Below are 26,528 nucleotides of genomic sequence, written 5' to 3'. Positions count from 1 at the left end.
TGGGTCTGGACTGTTTTCACATACTAGAAACATACCTTGTAGAATTCTGCCCAATATATATATATATATATATACACACACTTGGTACCTCGTCGAGCGTCCAGGATCCGTTCCAGAGCCCCGGATGTTCGACGGAAGAGACGCTCGACAGAGCATCGCTCTGCGCATGCATGTGGAGCGGTTTTGTGCTTCTGCGCATCCACGAAGCACGATGTAGCGCTTCTTTGCATGCGCGAAGCAGCAAACCTGTAAGTAACCCATTCTGGTAGTTCTGGGTTTGCCGCGGACGTCTGCCGAAATGGACGATTGAGGAGGGGGTGGATGTCCGGAGAGGTATGACTGTATATATTTAATTTTATTGAGTTTTTCATCATACAGAAAAAGAAAGGAAAATACACCCTGCCCATATAAAACACACACGAAAATAAACTACTATTTACACAGACATAAATCCTTCCCACCCCACGACTTCACACCACCACACCTCCACTTCCTTATATTTTAAATTCAATACTATCATTGCATTCCTTAAGTTTTAGATTTTGGTCTCTTTATAACATTCCTAATTAATGTTGTCCTTCTGTTCATTATATACTGATAAATCTTTATTACGGTCCAAAGACCTGTAACATAGAATAAAATACAGATTCATACAGACAACCCCTTCAGATTTACCCGGCCAATTTGCCAGTAGGGGGTTAATCAATAGATCCCTAGCTTGCTCATATTATCCGCAACGAAGTAGGAGATGCCTCATACAATCGACATCCTGAGAGCATACACAGAGCCTATTCTGATTAAGAGATGCCTCTCAGTCTGCCATTTAGCACTTCTGATGGAAATACATTTACAGTGGTACCTCAGGTTAAGTACTTAATTCATTCCAGAGGTCCGTACTTAACCTGAAACTGTTCTTAACCTGAAGCACCACTTTAGTTAATGGGGCCCCCCCGCTACCGCCGCACTGCCGGAGCACGATTTCTGTTCTCATCCTGAAGCAAAGTTCTTAACCTGAAGCACTATTTCTGGGTTAGCGGAGTCTGTAACCTGAAGTGTATGTAACCTGAAGGTACCACTGTATTTTCTCTGGACAAAATAGGTGATATGTGAGTGCTTGTTTGTTTATTTTTTTCAAAAATATTTCAAACCGAGAATTTTCTATTCCACATTTATTGAGAAACAAGTCATACTCAGAGTTGCAATTGACTAAGACCTGAAGCGTATGTAACCTGAGTTACCACTGTAATCTGGCTTTGGTAAAAAGACGCCAATATGTTGGTACAGACAGGTCCGTTATAATTTATCTGCACAATCAAAATGAATTTCAGGAACCAAAAAAGCCGTATTGAAAAATACGACTTTTGAGACATCAAAAATGGCAACCTGGCATTCCGTTTTGGTGACTGTAACCCTGGTTTAAGGAGTCATTTGGCGTTCCTTAAATTATATATCTGAGTTTCTAACACTGCCTTAAGGGCCTGTTGTCCTAATGTGAACACATATATGTTACTTTAAAGCAGGAGTGGTGGGGGTGTTTAAAAAAAACAGGGGGGGGGACAATTTCTTTCCTATGGCTACATCCTGTCCACAGCAAGTTTCCTTAAACCCCATGGACTTCAGTGGGATTAAAGCAGTTTAACCATATTAAAACTGGAGCCTGTGCAAAGTCCTCAACCTACTTCCTCTCTTGGTGGCAAGCCTATGGTAAACATTTTGCTAATGTATACGTGCGATTTACAGACCTCAATGGCAGTTCTGCATGCCTGACCCTGAAATAATTTTACCACGTCGATTACAATAAATAAATCTTAAACAGATGCACACACAAACAAAAGCAATTTTTTTTAATAATAATGAAAAAATGAAGGCCTGTAGCATTTTGCAGGCTGTTTGCTTCCACACATTCTTCTTGGGACAAAAATGTTTGCCCACTTCCTTAAAAATAGACATCTGGTAATGAAGTCCAACAAGAAAGTGAAATAACGATGCGTTATGAGTATTTGCACTTTGAAGTGTCCCTTTAACCTTCCGAAGGGAGGGGCAAACTGCCCAGCAAACGCTGAAGCATCAAGATGGACAAAAACAACTGTGCTGAGATAGTTCCTGAGACACACAAGGGAAAACAACCAGTTCCTCTACACACACATTGATGTGGGATACCTCAATGTTGACGAATATCTTACAAAATGCTCAAAGTGAATCATTGCTTCTTGCAGACGGTTCTATAAACAGGAAGCTCACCCTCTGAACTGAAATTACAGAAGTATTTTGCAGGGAAAATCTGTCCCCACCCCCCATATATTTGTGGCACACAGTATGTAAAAAAAAGGTAGACCTTTTTTTTTTAAAAAAAAATAAGATACACAAATTGCTAACGTATCAAGAATAGCACCATCAGAATCTGAAAAAGAAATTTGACGAATGAGTGTGCTGCGGGTAAGGTTCAGCAGTTTATTTTAAGCTGCATGGGCAGGGATTGCCATATTGTGCTTATAATATAACTCGAGAGTTATATTATAATAATTTTGCCTGCCTTTAGTTTCGCCCAATTCTCCAATCTCTTAAGGTCATCCTGAATCTGAGTTTATCTTCTGAAGTATTAGCTACCCCTCCGAGTTTGGTGTCTTCTGCAAATTTAAGAAGCATCTTCTCAACCGCTTTCATCCAAGTCATTTATGCCGATGTTAAACAACACCAGCCCTAGGACAGAACCCTGCAGCACTCCACTTGTCACTTTTTCCCAGCATGCTGACAAACCACTCTTCAAGCTCAGACAGTCAACCAGCTACAAATCCACCTAACAATAGCATCACCCAGCCCACATTTCACCAGCTTCTCCTTAAGTATTATCATGGGGGACTTCGTTCAAAGCCTTACTGAAATAAAGATATGTTCTGTACACAGCATTCCCCTGATCTACCAAGTTCATATCAAAATAAAATGAGGTAAGGTCTGGCAAGACTTGTTTTTGAGAAACCCATGCGAGCTCTTCATAATCACAGCACCCTAATTGTTCACAGACCAACTGTTAAATCATCTATCCTAGGGCCAGGGCTTTTTTTCAGCTGCAGCTCATCGGAATTCAGTTCTGGCACCTCTCAGGTAGGCACCATTGCCATTATAAGAGAACAAGAGAGGTATTCATGGTGAGTTCCGGCTCCTCTTTTTCTAGAAAAATAGCACTGCCTAGGACCTTTATTAGTATTGAAGTCAAGCTGAAACAGTCGGTAGTTGCCTGGGTCCTTCCCCACCCATCCGATTTCTGAAGATCAGAAAACATTTGCCCACCTCTAGTCTGCAGGGACTTCACTTGTTCTCCAGGAATTCTCAAACACAGAGGCTCTGAGATGATGCCTGCAAGTTCCTTCAGCACCCTTGGATGCAGTTCATCAGGACCAGGAGATCTGAATTCAATCAATGTTCCCTCACCGCCTCTTTTCCAATCCTGGGCTGTAACTCTCTCTCTGCATCATTTATTCTGTTATCACTGCTTTCCTTTTGGGTGAAGACAGAGGCAATTCCATCTTCTCTCTGTCACCCAAAAACATTTATGTATCTTCTCCACAGGAGACCTACTTCTTCCTTCTTCCTCCTGTTTTGAACATATCCAGCCCCTTTTTATTAACATTTTAAACTTTTCATTTGAACTTTAGCCTGTCTGACCTTCTCCCCAAAAGTGTTGATTACTTGTTTATAGTCTTCATTTATGGTTTTCTCCTCCCATTTCCTCTGCATGCTCCTTTTAAATCCCAGCTCATTTGAAAGCTCCTTATACAGCTACGCGGGTTTATTTAGATGCCTCCCACTTTTCTTGCTTAGTGGAATTGTTTGTGACTTTGCCTTCAATATTTCACCTTTAGCAAACTTTCATTCATGATGACCTCCCTTCTTTTAAAGTATTTTTAATTAGTAGTTCATTAAGCTTTTTGAATTCCGTTTTCTCTAAATTCACCTGACTACACTCAGCTTTCCCTTTCCTCTGTGACCCTTAAAAGACACCCCATAATACACTGGTTGTAATGGACAAAACTACAGGATATAAATAAGAACTTGGTGTTTATAAGATTATAAAAAAGAAGCTTTTCAGAGGTAGTATCTGCACATTGAGTCAAGCAAACTAAACCTTAGGAAAACTTATGAGTCAAAGTGTCAATATTGGGCACCGAAAAGGAAAAAACAACATTTAAAGATTTTGCTAATGTTTACTCAGCATGTATAGATTGTTTGTTTTTAAGCAGGATAACAGAATGTTGGCAAGTTCCTTTCTCCCCTGCCATCCTAAATAATGTAATACAAGCACACGTGTACACACACAGAACTTTAGTGATGTGTATAAAAATACAACTAATATATCCTATAGCTCCATAACTAGCATTCTATGTGCAATAACACCGGTGAAGCTAGAAGATGCATTTGGGACAGAAACTGGTAACTGGCTGGAACGTTTTAGTGGTGAAAAATTATTATTATTTAATCAATCAATCAATCAATCAACCTCAGAGTTTGAGGCTAAGTAAATACACATGCACTGCTTAAACTATTCCAAATGGAATAATTAAAGAACTGGTTAAGAAAAGGATGCTGAGAAGCTTTAAACCAACAGCCACTTAAAAAAATATCACATTCTGCCGCTGAATTTCCAGCAAATTACTATCCTAATTATTTGAAAAAAATGTTGAAGAGGTTCCATTGCATCTTTAGATACATTTGAACACACCTTCGTTAGCTACAGCAGCGAAATTACACTTTGTAGGTTGGTTGTTCTGAATACAACAGGATACAATTATTCCTAAATTTCTTTTGTCCCCCTTCCCCAAAGCCCTTTACTGGCGGTCAAGTTCTGTGGTGTGCTGTGAACTGGAAGATTGTTCAGTTGTCTATGAGATCTCTTCTAACAGTCAGGCCACCAGCCACAGAAGCTGCTTATCAGTTTTCCTGAGCCCTTTTATGCGCTCAGTAGATGTTATAATCAAGTTTCTAGAGCCCAATAATGGAAAGCATTAGGAGGAATTGGAAGATTTATCAATACATACAGTCTGTGTGATGCAATTAATCTCCCATGAAGAAGAAGAAGAGGAGTTTGGATTTGATATTCTGCCTTTCACTCCCTTTAAGAAGTCTCAAAGTGGCTAACATTCTCCTTTCCCTTCTTCCTCCACAACAAACACTCTGTGAGGTGAGTGGGGCTGAGAGACTTCAAAGAAGTGTGACTGGCCCAAGGTCACCCAGCAGCTGCATGTGGAGGAGCGGAGACACGAACCCAGTTCCCCAGATTACGAGTCTACTGCTCTTAACCACTACACCACACTGGCTCTCCCATGAATTACTAAAATCTTGTACGCAAGAAAGCCACCATTAAAATCTGATCTCCAGCAGATTGTTCTTCTTTGGCGATCACTCGTAGCCGAGTAAGATTGTCTTCCATGAACACGGTCTTAACAGTGTGTCCGTAGGTGACTGTGGAGGCCAATTCTGGATCCACACATCCTAACCCAGTGGGGACATAGGTTTTCTGGCGGGAGTTGATCACTGTGAGGGTTTGCCAAGCGTGCTTTCCTCTCAGCACATTTCTCCCTTTCGTCCTGAGTTTGAGCATCTTCAGAGCCCATGACACTTTCTCCAATTGGAGTGCTTGCAGGCCAGTGTTTCCCAGTTGTTGGTGCTTATACTACATAACCTCTGGTACACAACCAACAGGAAAACTGAAAAACTACAACACAACCTAGAAACTAGTTCAAATTGTTATTTCTCCCTTCTGCTGCTGCAACATAACAGCAGCAACAACAACAACATTAATATTATCCTGCCCATTTGGTTGGGTTGCCCCAGCCACGGACATATCAAGGCTCTCCAGGTTGCCAAATGCCTTGCTCCAAGGAAAAGGACCCCAGAAGACATGTGGTCATTCTGGAATTGGCAATGGGTGAGGTTGACTCCCATGATCCCATGCCTGCTCTGCTGCCACTTTGCCAAAGTTGATGAACTACTCAGGCAGCATAGAGGACAGCCCTTCAGTCAACCACTGCCTATTTTGCCAGAGTGTTATTGACTGCCATTTCCCCCTTTGCAGGTATTATGTGGGTGGGCAGAGGAAGGAAGCTTATAGAAAATGCTTGTGTGCACCTATTCTTGTGCTTTTAAAGTCACCAGTCGAGCAAAGAGTGGAAATATACAAGGCTACAACTCAAGTTCTCCTCCTCTGAGAGCACCTCAAAGCTTTTGTCCCTGAACAACCCACCAGTTCTACCACCAAAAAAGGAAAGGTTATTTTAAGCCAATTATTTCCGCACTGAGGTATTTTTTGAGGACTGACACAACTGATAAATACACACAAACCCACCTAAAAGTGAAAGTCACATGAAAAATTTGCTTGAGGTCAGCGTATCATGCTTTTCTACACTGTGTGTGGGGTCATGGGCTTACCGGCAAACATTAATTCTCAAGATCTGCTAATAGTTTGAAGCCTAGGGGGTGTCTCTCCCCCCCTACCGCCTCCCAGTGCCAAAGTGCTAATGTTTGCCTTAGAGCCTGACATTTGACCACAATGATTAGCAGCAATTTGACTAAAATATCATGAGGTATCGGGTTTCACTTGTCAGCCTTGAAGCCACAGGAGGAAGAGTTCAGGTGCAAAGAGCCAAGTGGTAAAGGAAAAAAAGCTAATGTCAAATATTAGCGCTTCGCTTCAGAAACTGGATCTCATAAGTGGTTTGAACAAGACACTAGTTCTGAGAGTTTCGCAGATTCTAGCAACAACAGTAAGTTAATCCCTGTATTAGGACCAACTGTCTAAGTAGTGAGCAAATCAGTCAGTCTCATGTTTAGATATTATTCTGAACATCTGAAGTCAGCTCTGCGTGGGGAAGTTTTTAATGTTTGATGTCTTATTGTGTTTTAATTTGTTGGAAGCCACCCAGAATGGCTGGGGAAACCCAGTCAGACAGGTGCCATATAAATAAATTACTACTATTACCACTACTACTACTACTACTACTACAGTACATTTGAGGGTTTTTTCCAATTTTTCCCCCACCACTGCAGCTTTGCACTACCTTTGACAGAAAACAGTCCATGAAACAGCAAATATATATTCAAAATTCATTTCAAAACAATTTGATCAATATAGTGGTACCTCAGGTTAAGAACTTAATTTGTTCTGGAGGTCCGTTCTTAACCTGAAACTGTTCTTAACCTGAAGCACCACTTTAGCTAATGGGGCCTCTTGCTGCTGTCGCACGGTTTCTGAAGCAAAGTTCTTAACCCGAGGTACTATTTCTGGGTTAGTGGAGTCTGTAACCTGAAGGTTATGTAACCTGAAGTGTCTGTAACCCGAGGTACCATTGTATAAGACAAGCCCCAATTTTTAACTAATTTTTTTTTAGTAAAAAAGTCTTACACACAGAAAAATACTATATACTGGCTGTAGATGATCATTGCATGTGTGTATCAATCGTACCTGATCACTATATTTATAAAAATCCCTCTCACGTTAACCCCCCCCCCCAACCTCCTTTCATATTTTATGTTTTGCCTTCTACTGCCAAATGTCTGGCTTGCCTGACCTGTGCCAGTAATTTGAGTCTATCTGTGCTGTATGAAGTTTGACATGATGCTTTGCTTTGCTGCTGCTCTTTTAGCTGTGGCATGCAGCCGCTTGGATTACACAAGCTGACATGCATTGATTATACATGTCTAACATGCAAGCCTTGGGGCTTGTATTAGACTTTCAAGTTCACTGCAGCCAAGAGCCTACTACTTTCTCATGGGTCAGCAGCAAACACAAGCTGATTGAGCCCACAGCTAGGAAACTCTGTAGCCATGTGAAAATGGATTTGCATGGTTATACCCATTTTGAAAATCTACAGAACACACACAGATCTAGGAAGGAAAGAGAATTCTCCTACAAGCTGGCGCAGTTGCTGCTTGTGGGTTCCCGTAATCTTGTTGCTTTTTACATTTCTGTCATTCCTTCAAGATGCAAAAAGGTCTCTGCACTTCCAAATAAGTATTCCCCCCGCCCCAAGCTGGTATACAGTGGTACCTCGGGTTAAGTACTTCATTCGTTCCAGAGGTCCGTTCTTAACCTGAAACTGTTCTTAACCTGAAGCACCACTTTAGCTAATGGGGCCTCCCGCTGCCATTGCGCCACCGGAGCACGATTTCTGTTCTCACCCTGAAGCAAAGTTCTTAACCTGAGGTACTATTTCTGGGTTAGCGGAGTCTGTAACCTGAAACGTATGTAACCTGAAGCATATGTAACCCGAAGTAGCACTGTACCTCCTTTCCCCAGTTATTTCATGCACAACTGTGCATCTGCTTTTACATGAATCATTGGCAGCCGTCTGTCTCGAGAGACAATGGAGTGTTCCCTTGGGGGGGGGGTGAAGCCTCTCGCCTTTGCTGATGTGGTCCAAAGGAAAGCAGAGCAATATGCTTGGCTGCAGGAGTTCCCGGAAGGATGGACAAGGCACCATCCAACCATCTTAGGGGCGCCACTCTGGATTTGTGAAGGATTAACTTTTTGGCCTTTTCTTCTCCCGAAGATATCCCAAAAGGCAGTGGAGGTTTAGGATCAGAGTTTCCCTTCTCCTGGATGGGCTACTTTTCCAGGTTAGCGAGCCCCACCTGCTCCTTACCATCGTATATCTACAGCTTGCGCAGAAACTGCCTTCTTGACTACTGGTCTATTCTGCTCAATTCACCAGAGCCTGTCTTCTCATGCAGGGGAAGTCCCAAACTCACTGAGGTTTGAGACCCATCTGCTCGCCTGGTTTAGCCGGCCAGTCAAAGCTGTTTCCCGGGGTGTGTCTGTTGTCACATACTAGGTAAAGGGACCCCTGACCATTAGGTCCAGTCGCGGATGATTCTGGGGTTGTGGTGCTCATCTCGCTTTATTGGCCGAGGGAGCTGGCGTACAGCTTCCGGGTCATGTGGCCAGCATGACTAAGCCACTTCTGGCAAACCAGAGCAACACACGGAAACGCCGTTTACCTTCCCGCCAGAGCGGTACCTATTTATCTACTTGCACTTTGACATGCTTTCGAACTGCTAGGTTGGCAGGAGCAGGAACCGAGCAATGGGAGCTCACGCCGTCAAGGGGATTCGAACCGCCGACCTTCTGATCAGCAAGTCCTAGGCTCTGTGGTTTAACCCACAGCGCCACCTGCGTCCCTTTCGTCACATACTACCAGCTTCTAGAAGCCACAAGTGAGAGCTGAGTGCAGGGTGGGGACCAAAGTTGGACAAACCACCACAGAAGAAACATAACCAGAGATACTACCCCTCCCGTAACACCTCATACACCCTTTCAATATGAATAGTGTCATCTTTACCCCAGAAGGACATGGGAAAAAGGGGAACAATGCAGTCATCAACAACCTACTAAGTATATAATAAAAACCTGCTACAGTCAAACCTCCGTTGTCGAACGTAACCCGTTCCGGAAGCCCGTTCGGGTTCCAAAATGTTTGACAACCGAGGCACAGCTTCCGATTGGTTGCAAGAGCCTTCTGCACTCAAGTGGAAGCCGTGTCAGATGTTTGGCTTCCGGAAAACATTTGAGAACCGGAGCATTTACTTCCGGGTTTTCAGCGTTCGGGAGCCGAAACTTTCCAAAACAGAGGCGTTCAAGAAACAAGGTTTGACTGTACTATCAACCTATGGACAACTCAACACTTTTGTCCCAACACTGATTTTCTTTAAAAAATAAATAACTCACGTCCCAGTGTTCTCCAAGGTGAGCCATAATATTTTAATGTTGCTTATAAGATACTTATTCTCATTTTGATACCTTCTTACCTTGGAATATATAGTCTACGTCCTTATATTCTCTAAGGAGGATAATCTTGGGCATATAAATAGGAACTGTTATAAGATTTACAGTACAGTGGTACCTCGGGTTAAGTACTTAATTTGTTCCGGAGGTCCGTTCTTAACCTGAAACTGTTTTTAACCTGAAGCACCACTTTAGCTAATGGGGCCTCCTGCTGCCGCTGCACCGCCGGAGCACAATTTCTATTCTCATCCTGAAGCAAAGTTCTTAACCTGAGGTACTATTTCTGGGTTAGCGGAGTCTGTAACCTGAAGAGTATGTAACCCGAGGTACCGCTGTATGCTTCAACTCTCACAGAGCACAGAAAAAAAAATAAAAATGATAGCTATCGTTTTGCACACACAAAGCGGTCATGGATGTCAATGGAGCAAGTACTAGCATTGCAAGATGGCAGCGTGTTAGCAAGTCAATTCCACAGTACCTTCTATCATTTTCATGCCTTGGGGGAGTTTACAGTGTCCAGCTTGCCCTACAGCCCAGACCGGATACTGTTGATTCAGGCAAGAGTACAATTTTTTCAAGAATGCCCGGTAGTAGCCTGGTAAACCTGGATTACCTGGAGGAAAAGCAGAGAGGAAGGTCTATTAAGACTAAAGGTCATAAACTGAAACACAATGGTCGAAAGACTGCAAAAGCCACATCATTGCTAATGAACCATTTGGACTTGAAGCCAACTCATGCATCGTCACCACATGTTTTTCACAATGCTGACCCCTTTGTACTTAATACAGTGGTACCTCGGTTTAAGAACACTCCGGTTTAAGAATGATTTGGATTACAAACTCCGCAAAACCAGAAATAGTGTCCCAGTTTGAGAACTTTACCTCAGTCTAAGAACGGAATCTGAATGGTGGAAGGGCATGGGCGGCGGGAGGCCTCATTAGGGAAAGCGCGCCTCAGTTTAAGAATGGATTCGGTTTAAGAACAGACTTCCGAAACGGATTAAGTTCGTAAACCGAGATACCACTGTATAGTGGTACCTCAGGTTAAGAACTTAATTCGTTCCAGAGGTCCGTTCTTAACCTGAAACTGTTCTTAACCTGAAGCACCACTTTAGCCTCCCGCTGCTGCTGCGCCGCCACTGTACAATTTCTGTTCTCATCCTGAAGCAAAGTTCTTAACCCAAGGTACTATTTCTGGGTTAGCGGAGTCTGTAACCTGAAGCATATGTAACCTGAAGCGTATGTAACCCGAGGTACAACTGTACTTGAATTCAACTATTGAAGCAAGAAGCACCTCAGTTGTATGCTACCATTCACAGAGGGTAAGATTTTTCACTTTAAAGTTAAGCGACCCAATATACCGTAGATCATAGAAATTGTGATGTTACATCGTCAGTCAGATTTAGATCACAGAATTGTGGAGCTGGAAGGAACCCTGAGGATCATCTAATCCAACCCCCTGCAAAGCAGGAATGTACAGCTGTCCCAAACAGCAGGCACGCCCAACTTCCAAGAGACTGCGATCTACTCCCACTAAAAATAAACCAGCAGTGATCTACCCATTGGATTGGCCAGAGCATTTTGGGGGGAGGATGAGTCAAAGTTGTTGGGCATGCCTGCCATACAGGGATCAAACCTGCAACCTTGGTATCATCAGCACCGTGCTCTAACCAACTGAGGCTGTTTTTAACCATTTGTCTACGTGATGAGTCTACTGAAAGCATTTACGCTGAAGAATATGCCTCCTAGATGAGAAAAAAATGAAGTAATTACTCAAAAACAATATATCCAACTAATAAAATTCTGGGCTTAACTACAGGGACATGTAACACTAAAATCTCCCTCCCCTTTTTTAAAAAAAAGAATGGCTTCCATTCATTTTTTCTGGTATTGAAGCATGTGATATTCTGGTTCATTTAGACAAGTTCATCTAGCTTTAATTAGCCTTTTCTTTAAACACACACACACATGTTTCCAAAGACCTCTATTTAGCCAAACATACTTGGATTCAATGAAGATCTTGCAAGGTTGTTCTACCAATATGCAACAAAACCTGTGGATTCATGTAATATTGAGGCAATATCTCTTCCAGTGACAGGGAAAATCAAAGTGTCCAAGAGTGAAAGACACTTTAAAAAAAATGTATCAAAAGTGCATCCTTGCTGTCCCTGGGTTTACTGCAAACTGGTGTGTTCTCCTAAAAAAATAATAATTCATGCATCTTCTGAAGATTATTATTATTTCAATCGTACCCCTAGCACCAGAGAAAATATAAAGGTTTACATTGCCAAAGCTTTCCACATCGTTTCACTCTTTACCATTAATTCTATAGGGCAGTATATTGAATATTCTCTCACTTCCACCGTCAGTTAAACAGTGAAAGGAAGAAGTGTCTGCATAATCCTTGTTAAGTAGTATTTAGATAATCCTCATAAGCTTTGTGGTCAATGATGCATGCAATTTATGGCACCTGCGAGGTTTTCTTTTAAGGGTGTGTGTGGGTGAAATACTGTTATCCTGGGGCAAATAGTCACCGCCTGAGATCTTCTTTGAATTTTGGATTATCTTTTTTACTTCTTGCTTTGGAAAACGCGTTTCTAGTGTGACTAATTCTGTATAAACATCACTTTGATATTGGAATTGTCAACTGGTGGCAATATCGGCTTTTTCAACTTGAATTAATCTTCAGAAAGTTGTTGAAATTCAAATGAAATTTCTTGCCCAGTTCTGCTAAAATTTCTTTTAGAAAGGAAACAGCTAAGACCATATAAAAACAGGCACAATTGGACAGCATCTGCTTAGTCAAATATATGTATTTTTGTTTGTGTTTGTGCATACAGTGATACCTCGGGTTAAGTACTTAATTTGTTCTAGAGGTCCGTTCTTAACCTGACTCTGTTCTTAACCTGAAGCACCACTTTAGCTAATGGGGCCTCCTGCTGCTGCCACGCCGCCGGAGCACAATTTCTGTTCTCATCCTGAAGCAAAGTTCTTAACCTGAAGCACTATTTATGGGTTAGCTGAGTCTGTAACCTGAAGTGTATGTAACCTGAAGCGTATGTAACCCAAGGTACCACTGTACACACACACACACACACGCACACACACACACACACGTGTTCCCATCATCACCACTCATCTGTAGTGCCACTGTTTAGCCATCCCTGCTGTTGAATCATAAATTGGTAAAGTTGGAAGGGACCATGAGGGTCATCTAGTCCAACCCCCTGCAATGCAAGAATCTTTTGCCCAAGTTGGGACTCGAACTCACAATCCTGAGATTAAGAGTCTCAGGCTCTACTGACTGAGCTACTCCTTAGAATTGCTACTGACCCTGAAAACCACTCCAAACAGACAATGCCAGCAGAGACCAAAAATAATGCTGTCAGAAAACTGAACGAGCCCATAATCTATTGCTTATTGAATTACCAGACTGTTTATTGAGGTTGGACCAAGGTTTTCCAGCGTTTCTGCCATGTATCTACAGCCAATATGTGAGCAAATCATCTTCAGAATTTGGCAGTGTGATATGCAAGCTAATCCCAAGCAAAGAAACTTCATTCTACAGTAGTTTGATCATCTGCGTAGGGATTTTTTTTGGAAAGGGATCAGAGTAATGCAATCTTATTTGTCCTGTTCTACAGGACTAAAACCACAGTCTTAATCACAGTTAAGAGCGCTGTGTGCAGAAGAAACTCTCAAATGTTTTGCTTCCTGTTAATATCCAACAAAAGAGTTTTCTTGCAATGGGGTAATTGCATCATCTCTCATTTAAGAAAAGACTTTTAGTCACTAACAAATTATGCCATTCACAGAGTCGTACAGTGTTCAAAGGGGCTGAAATACCATACACCACAAACAATCACAGCACTCCTGATAAAAGAATAGCACCAACATTATCTTTATATTTCAGATACAGGATGAGAGAATAGTGAGTTGTCCTAAGACCACCTAGCGAGTTCACAGCAGAGGCAAGGTTCAGCCCTGGCAGTTCCTTGTTCAGTTTCTTCACCACCATTCCACCTCGAAGTTTTTAGTTCAATGGAAGGATATGCTCATTATGCCAGTTTTGAGAACATGGTTCTTCACAAGGTTAAATCAAGCCAGAACAGAAGCAGATCCCTTGACAGGCAGCAGTGATTTGCAGTGATCAATAGTGATTCGCCACGGTGCCATAGGACAAGCTTCTTCCCTACTGTAAAGGGCAAAATGAGATGCCTAGAGATGACTTAACTGGGAGAGAGAATGGGGAAGAGGGACCCAAAACAACATTTCTGTAAAATGAATCTAAAGCAAGAATGAACACTTCTTGGAATGCCAGTCTCCTATGGGTTTAATGTGAAACAGACTAGATTTCCCAGGATTCTGGCACAAGAGGCATTGTGATCTAAACCACTGTGCCTCTTGGTCTTGCTGAGTGAAAGGTCAACAGTTTGAATCCCCGCAACGGGGTGAGCTCCCGTTGCTCTGTCCCCAGCTCCTGCCAACCTAGCAGTTTGAAAGCACACCAGTGCAAGTAGATAAATAGGTACTGCGGCAGCGGGAAGGTAAACAGCGTTTCTGTGCGCTCTGGTTTCCATCATGGTGTTCCGTTGCACCAGAAGCGGCTTAGTCATGCTGGCCACATGACCTGGAAAGCTGTCTGTGGACAAACGTCGGCCCCCTCGGCACCTTTGACTGGACTTAATCGTCCAGGGATCCTTTACCTTTTCTTTTACTGAAAATCCAAATAACGGTTGTCAGGAGCTATTGTGCTAAAACCAGCAGGGCAAAGTCCTGCTTTTTTAAAGTGTTACCTATTTGACTCTAAAACACACCTACAACACTTTTGAGAGCAGAGCACTAGATTTTGAAAGCAGAATACTTTGTTTCATGTCCATGCTTGGAATGCTACCCACTAGCTCAAAGGACCATTGCCTTAGCCTAAATTCCCACCTTCCTGTGTGCCAATCAAATGTGGAAGAACACTGAAATGGCAACACTTCCAATTTGGGTACATAAAGATTTCTGGAAGAGAGCGGCAAGGTTCAAAGGACCGCTCTTAAGTATAATGAGTAATAAACTACAACAAAAATCACAGTTTGTTCAAGAACATATGTTGCAATTTACTATATCTCAAAATTAACCATAGATATATATTTTTTAATTCCGAGAACAGGCTCATCAAAACAATATAGAAAACACATCCATGCTTATCTTTAAAACAGCACCATCTTCTGGTAATTCTGTTTCCGTGCTACAGTGAGAAAGTACAATTGTTTTGTTTTCATAATTACGTTGTTTTTGGTTGGTAATAAATGCTGCTCGCAAAGCCTGAATGGCAAGATTTGTGAAAAGTAAACACACCAAATTCTAGCGTTAAGAAAGCTTCTGCCGCAATTTTTTTAAAAACAAAAGAAAACAGCAGCTGTTGGACCTTTTCCTCCCTACTGAAACTCCAGGGCCTTCTCACTGAAACAGTAACAACAACAACAACAACAACACAGTCGTAGAATGGAATCTGTTCCGGAAGTTGGTTCAACTGCCAAAACCAAAGTGCGGCTTCTGATTGGCTGCAGAAGGCTCCTGCAGCCAATCGGAAGCCCCATTGGACGTTTGGCTCCCAAAAATAGTTCACAAACCGGAAGAGTCACTTCTGGGTTTGCGGCGTTCGGGAGCCAAAACTTTCGGGAACTAAGCTGTTGGACTTCCAAGGTACAACTGTATCTGAATAGAAAGAGAACAGGTCTTTGCTGGCTCTCAAAAGCAAGTCTAGATTTCGGGTAGCCATTTGGGTGCCTTCCAGATGTTGCTAGACATAGGCACTGTGGCTGGCTTTGTCTGAATCTGACTGCACTCTCCCTGAAGGAATAATAGAATTGTAGAGTTGGAAGGGACCCTGCGGGTTATCTAGTCCAACCTACTGCAGTGCAGGAATATGCAGCTGTCCCATATGGGAATTGAACCTGCAACCTTGAGGAGCAGGTTCGCAGTTTGGAGGTTCTTTTGGGTCCAGGCTCTGCCCCTGGAAGCAGGTGACAGGTTTGACTGCTATAGGCAAGGAAAGCCTTGCCACGGTAGCTCACGTGTTGGTTATTTCAGGACTGGACAATTGCAATGCACTCTGTGTGGGGCTCCCCTCATGCTCGATCTGGAAGCTGCTGTGAGTGCAGAATGCTGCAGCACAATTGCTGACAGGAGTGAGGTCTTTGCCACATATAACAGGTGCACTCAGAGATCTGCATTAGCTGCCAATTTACTACGGTGTTACTATTAGTATAAAGTAAAGGTAAAGGGACCCCTGACCATTAGGTCCAGTCGTGACCGACTCTGGGGGTTGCGACGCTCATCTCGCTTTATTGGCCGAGGGAGCCAGCGTACAGCTTCTGGGTCATGTGGCCAGCATGACTAAGCCGCTTCTGGCAAACCAGAGCAGCACACGGAAATGTTGTTTACCTTCCCGCTGGAGCAGTACCTATTTATCTACTTGCACTTTGATGTGCTTTTGAACTGCTAGGTTGGCAGGAGCAGGGACCGAGCAACAGGAGCTCACCCCGTCGCAGGGATTCGAACCGCCGACCTTCTGATCGGCAAGTCCCAGGTTCTGTGGTTTAACCCACAGCGCCACCCGCGTCCCTTACTATTAGTATATAAGGTCCTTAAAAAAGCCGTTTACTACAAGTTCGCCTTACTCCACATGCTTTTCGGCTGGCGGAATTGGCATGGCTACAGGTGCCATATAATACCTGCTCCACATTTGCGAGAACTTGATTGTTTAGTGTGGCAGCACTTTGAACTTTGGAACTCCTTGCCTATTGAGATCAAGCAGGCGTCTCGACCGTACGCTTTTGGGCGCCTGCCGAAAACCTTATTTAGGCAAGCCTACTCAGATGCTTAGGAAGCTGAGGTAATTATAATCTGTTTTCGCATTTGAACCTTTGTATGTTTTGAAGTACTGTTGTCAATTTGTCTTGATTTAAAAAATACTACTTCTTTTTTGCTAAACCACTTTGAGGTTTCTTACATAGAATCACAGAACTGTAGATTTGGAAGGGACCCCGAGGGTCATGTAGTGTAAACTCTTGTGGCACAGGAATCAAGTGGTGTTTATCAGTGTTGTGAAATAAATCAATTGGGTTAAGAAGTAGAGTTTACCAGCAAAGCCTTATGTAACCTGCAACTGTCATTTAAACACACAAGACCTTATTACAGGAAACATAAGCATTAAAGAAACAGAAACAAATTGAAGCATAGTGTTTATGATATCGTTTATAATACAACAAATGAATAAGATCTTGTTACTTTTATTTAAATATAAAAGTATCTCTGACTGTATCAGTATCAAACGTTATTTCGGTCGCAGACCAGCATAAAATAAAACATACAGATAAACTGAACACATAAGACTTAAAACAGGTAAGGGATAAAAACTTCTAATTAAAAGCTGATTATACAATACATAACTTAAAAAGATAAAAACATGGACAAATGGTTAAAAGTGAGTATAAGGGAGCCCTGTTTAGGGAAGTTTTTAATGTTTGATGTTTTATCGTGTTTTTAATATTCTGTTGGGAGCTGCCCAGAGTGTCTGAGGAAACCTAGCCAGATGGGCAGGATATAAATAATAAATTATTATTATTATTAGGAACGTAAAGGAGCACAGGTCTTGCATTTTGGGACTTCAGTTTAGGCCTAGTTTGTGGTGCAAGTCATCCTTCGACAAACAGATCTCTGACTGGTTTTGTGCCACATCTACAATACCACAAGCTTATCCATTAAGCTTTCTATTAAGGTTTTTCAATTAAGCTATCAATGAACGCCATTCCTTCCTCCCTTTTTAACTTGCTCAACACAACCGTACCCAAGTCTTCCTCCATCAAAGTCATGGCTTGGTTTAGTTCTTGGAATCCAGGAAATGCGGAAAAAAACAAAAACAACCCTAAGAGTCAGAAAACTTACCTGGAATAACCAGAAGCAAGGCTTTGGGAGCACCTTTACGTTTCCAGAGATCTTTCCAAGGGCCACACTTAATGACTTGCGTAGCCATTCCATAAACATAGGTGAACTCTTCGTGCAGCGGAACTTCAGGTTCTGATTTCATGCTTGCAGCTGAAAACAATAAGAAAAAGCCTTGAAATGTATCTAGCTAGACAGTAAGATGTCCTACAACATGGGCTTTCTTGTAAGCAAAGGAAGAAGCGACTTGTAGTTCCTGTGTGGCCAGACAACAACCACGGCAAGAGTTTCAACAAACGTTCATATATTTGGGAAGTTCAGAGCAGCTGCCAGATGTTCCCTCCCACACAATGGCTGCAATTAGTGCAGAATGCTGCAGCACAGTTGCTAACAGGAGTGAGGCAATTGCTATATACATAGGTCGAGGCGTTCTCAAAGTAAAGGACAGATTGAACTCTGATTAATAAGAATACACACAGAGGCTTGAACCAGCAAGACTCTGGGAAGGGTGCGTATAATAATCTCTCTCCCTCTACCCCTTGTTTTATTCACAAAAGAACTTTTACAGGATTTCTTCTGAGCATTTCAACAAACTCCACTGAGGAAAAGTTAAACTACCAAAACCAATTAAGCACACATATTTCTGGAGTAAACGAAACAGAACTACAAAAGGAGTGCCCTCCGGAGGTGATAAACAAGCAATATACAGTGGTGCCTCGCAAGACGAAATTAATTCGTTCTGCGAGTTTTTTCGTCTTGCGAATTTTTCGTCTTGTGAAGCACGGTTTCCCATAGGAATTCAAAAACCTCAAAAAAGGCTACCACACCACGTGCTATGAGTTGCTCCTCGAAGTCAAGTCGCAACTGCACCTCTTCAAGTAATGCACCCTGGGTACAGTATTAATGGTTTTAAGAAAAAGGAAACAAACTTGCAAGACGCATGGAGAATAGAGCAAGCTTGTTTTCTCCTGCTCCAGAGAGTGGGATTCAGACCAATGGCTTCAAGTTAAAAGAAAGGAGATTCCGACTGAACATCGGGAAGAACTTTCTGGTGTTAAGAGCTTCTTGACAGTGGAATGGACTTCCTCGGGAGGTGGCAGCCATCTGTCACAGATGCTTTAGTAGATATTCCTGCATTGCAGGGGGGTTGGACTAGATGAACCTACAGTTCTATGATTTTATGTCACATTCCAGCCAGGGCAAAGGACTTGAGGAAAGCATGGAGCAGGGGCAGAGGGACCATAGGCTGATCTGGGAAATGTCCTATAGGCTGGATAGAGAACTCTGGGGTACCACACACAGCCCCTAGCTTTGAGGTCCCCCACCCCTGGCTTAAAAATATAAATAAAAAATATTTATTTATATTTTTCCCCATTTCACTAATTTTAAACATTTCACTAATTTTACATTCATTTTGACATTTCAAAACTTGACTTCCATCCCCTTCTTACTGCGGTTCCTTAAATTGGTATTTAATATCTTCTGGCATATCCAAATTAACCCAATTTGCTCATTTATTCATCTTTTTAAATATACATATGCCCTTATAAAACTGCAGGTTGTTAAAAAACATTGGCAGGATTATTGTACCTGTTTATAATTTATTCGTAAGTATTCAGTATATATTTGTTATCTTGGTTTCTTATTCTTCCGGTAGGTTTTGCCATTTCTGCATTTTCCATAAGTTTTTCTATCCATTCTTCCCTTTTACTGGGACTTCTGTAGTAGCTGTAGTAGCAACTTCTGGCTTAATCCCCTGAGGTTCCTAAAACTGTGTGAAAACTATGCTAATAAACAACAAGAAGCAGCAGCAGCAAAGCCCATAACGAAAAGGCAAATAAGAACCTGTGCTGCTGAAGGAGAGTCCAAGGAAGGACTCTCCTTTCTTGGGGGTTTTTAAGGAGAGGTTGGGTGGCCATCTGTCATGGATGCTTTAGCTGAGCTTCCTGCATTGTCGGGGGTTAAACTAGATGACCCACAGGGTCCCTTCCAACTCTACCATTCTATGAATTGGGGGATGGGGGAGGGCTTGCTCCCCACCCCAGAGAGGCTATTTCTGGTCTGGCCCTTCACAACATTTGATGGATTACAGTGGTACTTCGGGTTACAGATGCTTCAGGTTACAGACTCCGCTAACCCAGAAATAGTACCTTGGGTTAAGAACTTTGCTTCAAGATGAGAACAGAAATTGTGCTCCGGCGGCGCGGCGGCAGCAGGAGGCCCCATTAGAGAAAGTGGTACGTCAGGTTAAGAACAGTTTCAGGTTAAGAACGGACCGCCAGTACGAATTCAGTTCTTAACCAGAGGTACCACTGTATTGTATTTTAATATTTTGCTGGGAGCTGCCCAGAGTGGCTGGGGAAGCCCAGCCAGATGGACGGGGTATAAATAATAACAACAATAATAATATATTATATTAATCATCATCATGATTATTTATTATTATTCTCAAAGCTACCAACATGAGTCTGACCAAAGACAGGAGTGCCTGGCGTGCTCTGGTCCAGGGGCTCACGAAGAGTCGGACACGACTAAACAACATTATTATTATTATTATTATTATTATTATTATTATTATTATTATTGCTCTCCCCCACTGCGCAACAGAGAGAGAGAGAGAGAGAGAGAGAGAGAGAGAGAAAGCAAAGCGGCCAAAGGTCGGGGAGGAAACCTTCAGCAGCCGAAGCGAGCTCAGCGGTCAGGAAACCAAACACGTACCTTGCCCGGATCAGTCCCTCCGGGCGCTTTCCGTGGTTGACAGAACCAGACAGGGCAGCTGCTGAGCAGGCCGGGCGGAAGCAGCGAAGCGGCCGGCCCAACTCCCCTACAGCGGTCGGAAGGAAGCTGCTCGTCGGCTCTTCCGCCAGGCTCGGAGAAAAGTGATAGGCGGGCTGCGGAGCCAATGACGAGCCCACACCTCACGGACATCCCGCCCCCGCCGAGGTAAGCGGAACGCCCCGAGCTGGCTGCGCGCCGCTGGCGCTTCTTGGAGCCTTTGGCCAGCGGTGAGTTTTATCTCCCCTATGTTAGCGAGATCTGGGTTAGCTGGGCAGTTTCGCCATTCGCTTAAGCCCCTGTTTCCCGCGCTTGGGTCTCCAGCGGCCGTCGGACTACAACTCCCATCATCCCTAGCTAGCGGGACTTTTGCGGGGTTATTCTGTGTGTGAAGTGTGTTTCTGCTATGTGTGCACCCTAAAAATTTTACAGCACCTCCAGTTTAGGTGAAATCAACTCGTGTGTCTTTCTATGTGTGCAACTTACCTGCTCCTAAAGTAGGATAATGTTGCACATCTGATGACATGGCCTCTCAATTAAGTCAAGAGTCCACCTGTGAGCTCAACTGAATTGCCTGTAGCAGGGCATGAAAAACAATAGCTGTTATTAACATTATTAAAATCCAATGTTAATTTGAAAACAAATTGCCAACCTGCTCATGTTACAGTATTACAAGGGTGTCAAATGCAATAATAAAATCCTGCTAAAGCCCAACCAATTTCCAAATTTAAACTTAAAATATATAAAATATAATATAAAATATATAACCCACTCACAATAGCTCAAGGGCCTTCCGAGACATCATTTCTCTAACCGCCTCTAGCTTCTACATTGTACTTGTCAGCAGAACTGTCCATAATCTTTAAATTGCTATGTAAATAACATTTTGGTGTCTATGAAGTTATATTGTTTTCAAATGCAGCAGTTCAAATTTTCATTTCCCATACCGTGAATGTGTCTCGTGTCATGCAAACACCCAGCAGGCAAATCTAGCAACAGTGGAAACAACTGCAAACTTGTAACCCCAGATATTATAGCGTCTTGGGGTTTTTTTATATATAGCTAAAGAACCTACTTTTAAGTGTGTTCATTCAGCCCCACTGAATTCCTTCCTGAAACATTTATGTAGTGCTGCCAACACTCTCTATTCCTTCAAACCTCCACTCAAAACTCACCTTTCCACGAAACCTTTGACTCAACTGCCTTAGGGCCGAACTGTAATCACACTATATTAAATGTGTGATTGCATTTAATATTTCTGTTTTGGTGCCGTTAAACAGCAGCCACGGGGAAGTCAATATCGGGACCACAATGCAACGTAATTAGCACATGCGCTCTCTTTGGCAGCTTTGCAAGAAGACAAAAAGTGCCATGTTAAATATGATCACACATGCATTATATCATGTATTTTGACCTTCATTCCTTATCCCCAAGGGACCCCAGTGGCGCTGTGCTCTAAACCACTGAGCCCCTTGGGCTTGCCGATCAGAAGGTTGGCGGTTTGATTCTGAGTGACGGAGTGAGCTCCCGTTACTTGGTCCCTGTTCTTGCCCACCTAGCAGAAAGCACGCCAGTAGAAGTAGAGAAATAGCTACTGATGCAGAGGGAAGGTAAATGGCATTTCTGTGTGCTCTGACGTCTGTTACAGTGTCCCGTTGCACCAGAAGCGGTTTAGTCATGCTGGCCATATGACCTGGAAAGCAGTTTGTGGACAAACGTTGGCTCCCTCAGCCTGAAAGCAAGATGAGTGCAGCACCCTGTGGTCACCTTTGACTGAACTTAACCGTCCAGGGGTCCTTAACATTTTTACTTTTACCTTATCCCCACCTGAGAGCCCAGCGTCTCCCTGGTAGCCACTCAAAGTAGGACCCAAGGAAGACAGCTTGAAAATAAGCAAAGTCAGGGCGGGCAGGGTTTAACTTTTTACTCCTTAACTGGCTAAAACGATTCCCCTGAAAGCTGCTGTTTGCATGGGGAGCAGGGCTGCCGACTTGAATAAAATATTAGGAGGACCCAGATAAACCCTGTCCCGCATAATCGTTCACAAGATGCGGCACCTGCACACTATTTGAAAGAAAATGCCTATCATTTGGGGGGGGGAGGGCGCACCCCCCTCAAACATTTAATTGGTGGGGGAGCAGAGGTATGTTTATGTAACAAGCCCCCCCCCATACTAATCTTCCAGGCCCAAACGTCGCCATAATAAGTACAGTGGTGCCCCGCAAGACGAATGCCTCGCAAGACGGAAAACTCGCTAGACGAAAGCGTTTTCCGTTTTGGAGGTGCTTCGCAAAACGAATTTCCTATGGGCTTGCTTCGCAAGACGACAATGTCTTACGAGTTCCTGCTGGTTTTTTCCCCTCCCCCCCCTTTTCTAAGCCGCTTATCAGCTGATCCGATCAGCAGATAAGCCGCTAAAAGCCGCTAATAGCGCTAATCCGCTAATCCGAAGAGAATCACAGAACGATTCTTTTCGTCTTGCGAGGCACCACTGTACCTGACTTTTGCCACAGTTGGAACACAACTGGACTGAAGTAAGAAAACCCCTTCCTTTAGGAATAAATGATGCACCCCCCCCCCCGACTCATAACAGAGGATTCTAACTGGGGATATGCCGTGCTGGTGTTGTGGAGCTAAACTTCACCTTGTGCTGTTCAACCGCTGACAGGTTTGCCATTGTAGTTGTTTATAAGAGTTTTATCGCCTGCCTTTTCTTCCAGACACATTCAAGTCCCCAAACTGTCTTCCCGGTATTGTTCTCTAGCCTAGGCAGGGCTGTGGAGTTCTTTGTTCCCAAGCTTTAATGCAACATCTGTCAAACGCAGAGCGGCAACAGGAATTTTCACATGAGACTAAAAGCATCTCTGAGGCTCACTTCTCCTACTTGTGTGCATATGTGAACACTGTTGATGTAGGACAGAAAGCAGAAGAGAGATATTTTTAAACTGCGTATGCATTCTGGCCAGGACACGTTTTATGTTGGCATTGCACATATGGGAAACTGGAAAGGAAAAGGCCATTTCAGTACCGCGAGGAGGGGAAATGTGCTCCCAGGACCCCACCCCAATTCATCATGTACTTACCCCTGAGTAGCTGGGAATAACATTCCAGTCTTAGCTGTAATTCAAAGTGTGCTTCCTTGAAGTTGGCATCTGTCTGTCTTGAGAAACAATGGTGTTCACCTTGGGGTGTGGAGTCAAAATGCTGGAGAATCGCAGCGCCTGCTGTGGCTGCAGAAACTATTGACTTGTAACTGCTGCCTCCTGCATTGTTTTTGCTGCATTAGCAACACCAAGGTTCTCAGGAAAGCAGTAAGTTTGGGACCAGTTTGGCTGCAGGAGTTGCTGTAAAGCTGGTGTGCCAGATGCCATCCAACTGCCTTAGGGACTCCAATTGGGATTTGTGTAGGCTTTCCTCCTTAGCCTTTTCTTCTCCCAAAGATGTCCTGCAAGGCAGGTGGTACGGATTTCCCCCCAGGGATTCACTCCCGAAGTCTTTCTCACAAATGAGTATGGCCGCAAGGCAGCGGAGGTTTAGGATCAGAGTTTTGCTTCTCCTTCCTAGGTTGATGAGCCTCACCTGCCCTTCACTTCCATCTGCATCATCTGCAGAAACCGATTTCTTGACCATTGAATCCACTATTGGTCTCATCTGCTGAGTCCACCAGAGCCTGTCTTTGAACACAAGGGAAGTCCCCAACTCACCGAGGATTTGAGACCCATAGGCTGCCCTCACCTGGTTTAGCTGGCCATTTCCCAGGGTGCGGCCATTGTGATGTGCTGATAGCTTCTAAGAGCCACAGGGGACAGCTAAGTGCAGGGTGTATAATAATAATAATAATAATAATAATAATAATAATAATTAATAATAATAATATCTTTATTGTCATTGCCCCCTCTCAGGGACAACGAAATTACTTGCTGCTGTCCTCTCCTTCCCACCCGAAGGAATACTATGGTGCATCCTTTTCACTCTCGGGCATCATTTCACCTCTATTTGGAAAGAAGCCTTGCAATGCTTCTGGCACCTCTCTGAGTATCTGAAGCTTGTAGATCTGCTGGTATATCTTCTCCGCTATGTCTTCTGCCTTATCCGCCATTATCTCATTGGCCTTCCCCAGGTGGGAAAACGCTAGGAGGATCCCAGCCTCTCTTCTCCTTAGCTCAGGATTATAAATGGCCCGCAAAGATGTCTCCAGAAAGGTTCTCTTCTGATCTTCTGTGAAGATGTTTCTGAACAGCTCACCCACCCTGCAGGAATCCACGTAAGCCAGCATTTTCTGGTCTTCATAACTGTGGCACCACAGTTCTTCAGCCTCACTCACGCTCAGCCCCATCTGATCGAGCAGCAGCTCATAAAGGCAGCTGATAGTCAGCCTGGTTTGGTTGCTCACATCTTCCATCGTATCTGTGATACAGATTCCAAACTGTGCCACGTGGTGTCCCAAGGCCGGAAGCTCACTGGACTTGTTGAAGTCTGGCAGCAGAAGAGCATGTCGCAACACAGTGGTGCTGCAGAGGACAGACCTATACCTCTCTTGGGGATCGTTGGAATGAATCCAGAAGTTGATGTGCTTCAAAATAAACATCAGGTGGCTTGTAGTTGGAACCTCACACAGTAAGCCCTTCAGCATGGTCTCCATTGTGTCTGCAGACGATTGGTAGAGAGCCTGGCTGTGAGGATTTTCCAAATCTCTATCCATGTTAAAAATGCCATGGAGAGCCAGCCGCAAGATACCAGACAATTGCTCAGGATCAAATGGGGGCTTCATTTTGCTGAGGTTGTAGACCGTGAACATTGAGCAGGACAGGAGGAACGATGGCACAGAATGAGCAGGCAGTGTCTTCATCACCATCAGAAGTGCTTCCATCAATTCATTCTTCATGTACGGGAGATCCAAGGTGTCCTTGCCACTTTTCTGCGCAGCCATGCAACTAGCAGAAACGGCATGGAGGAAGCTAATTTTCTCCTCATTGTTGTCCAGGATACTCTGCTTTTCACAATTAGGTGTTTCCATCATATTAACGATGATGTCAAGATCTGATAAGTTCCCCATCTCTGAATTGATCGAGGGCATCAACTGGATCGTAGATTCCAAGGTACTGAATGACGAAACTTCAGTACCCCCAATTGTACTTGTGCTCTCTGAGGAGGTGCTCACAAGTACTAGGGAGCTGTGGGTTGTCAGGGAACGATCAACATTGGGTTGCTTCTTCTCCATTACTGGGTCTTGCTTCTCTCAGGGAGTCCTCCTGGGCAGCAGGCCGCAAGCAGCACGCAGTCCTTATGAGGCCCCAGGCCCCGCCCCCGCCTAAGCCAATACCGCTCACCACCTGTAACCAATAATGTTGTGGCCTTATTTAGCCTATTAACCTTAATAATTGTGTCATGTGTCTTTATTTCCATTGGGGGGATGGGACGGGAACTCGCCACGCAATGGGTTTGCTTTTAATTAGATAGCTCAGTTGGTTAGAGCATGGTGTTGATCGCATGACCAAGATACCAGGTTTGATGCCTGTATGGAACAGCTGCATATTCCTGCATTGCAGGTAGTTGGAGTCTATGATCCTCCAGCTCTGTGACTCTATAATTTTATATTGCTTTGCCCAAATTGGATCTCTTCAGGTGTGAAGAACAACAGGGCTTTTATCAGAAGACAGGAGATCAACAGCGTTCACTTTTCTATGGCTGCAGCATTCTTGCATAGCTTGTTTTGCAGCTATCTATCCTCTCGTTCTGCCATCAAGCTCCACATCACTTCTCAAGGTACAGCAGCCATGTGGAACACAGCATTAGACAAGAAATGAAACGAGACCAGCCTAATCTCCTTGATCAGCAACTCCTGCCGCATCAGCCCACTGGGATTTCTGCATGACTTCAGTGTCAGCAGGGCTCGATGTGAACATTTTCAATGCTCCGCTACCAATGAAGGCATGAGAAACATCAGTGTCCTAACAACCTGGCTTTGGGGTATTTTTTCTGGCAGCAAACCATCGGCACAGTGGCATACAGAACAGTTTCAGAAGTTTGCTGGTAGTATCTCA

The 26,528-nt window shown here is 43.6% G+C and overlaps 1 protein-coding gene across 2 annotated transcripts in view; it reads right to left on the bottom strand.

The window, feature by feature from the left end:
• The window catches only part of LDAH (lipid droplet associated hydrolase), a 96,362-nt gene extending 75,820 nt beyond the window's left edge, over window positions 1-20,542 (bottom strand). The window contains exons 1-3 of one of the 2 annotated variants that reach the window (XM_082215638.1): window positions 20,428-20,542; window positions 17,713-17,862; window positions 10,254-10,388 (exon numbers count right to left, since the gene is read on the bottom strand). In XM_082215638.1, coding sequence (XP_082071764.1) covers window positions 10,254-10,388; window positions 17,713-17,854 — 277 coding nt within the window. In that variant the 5' untranslated portion in view covers window positions 17,855-17,862; window positions 20,428-20,542. Of the gene's footprint in view, window positions 1-10,253; window positions 10,389-17,712; window positions 18,002-20,427 lie in introns of those variants that run through there. The other variant, XM_082215637.1, reaches the window with a different exon arrangement.
• Between the last annotated feature and the right edge of the window lie 5,986 nt (window positions 20,543-26,528).

The sequence above is a fragment of the Podarcis vaucheri genome, assembly GCF_965113315.1.
Source record: "Podarcis vaucheri genome assembly, chromosome: 3".
Classification (NCBI taxonomy): domain Eukaryota; kingdom Metazoa; phylum Chordata; class Lepidosauria; order Squamata; family Lacertidae; genus Podarcis; species Podarcis vaucheri.
The sequence above is the reverse complement of the archived record's forward strand: the minus strand, read 5'-3'. Positions and strand labels throughout refer to the sequence as shown.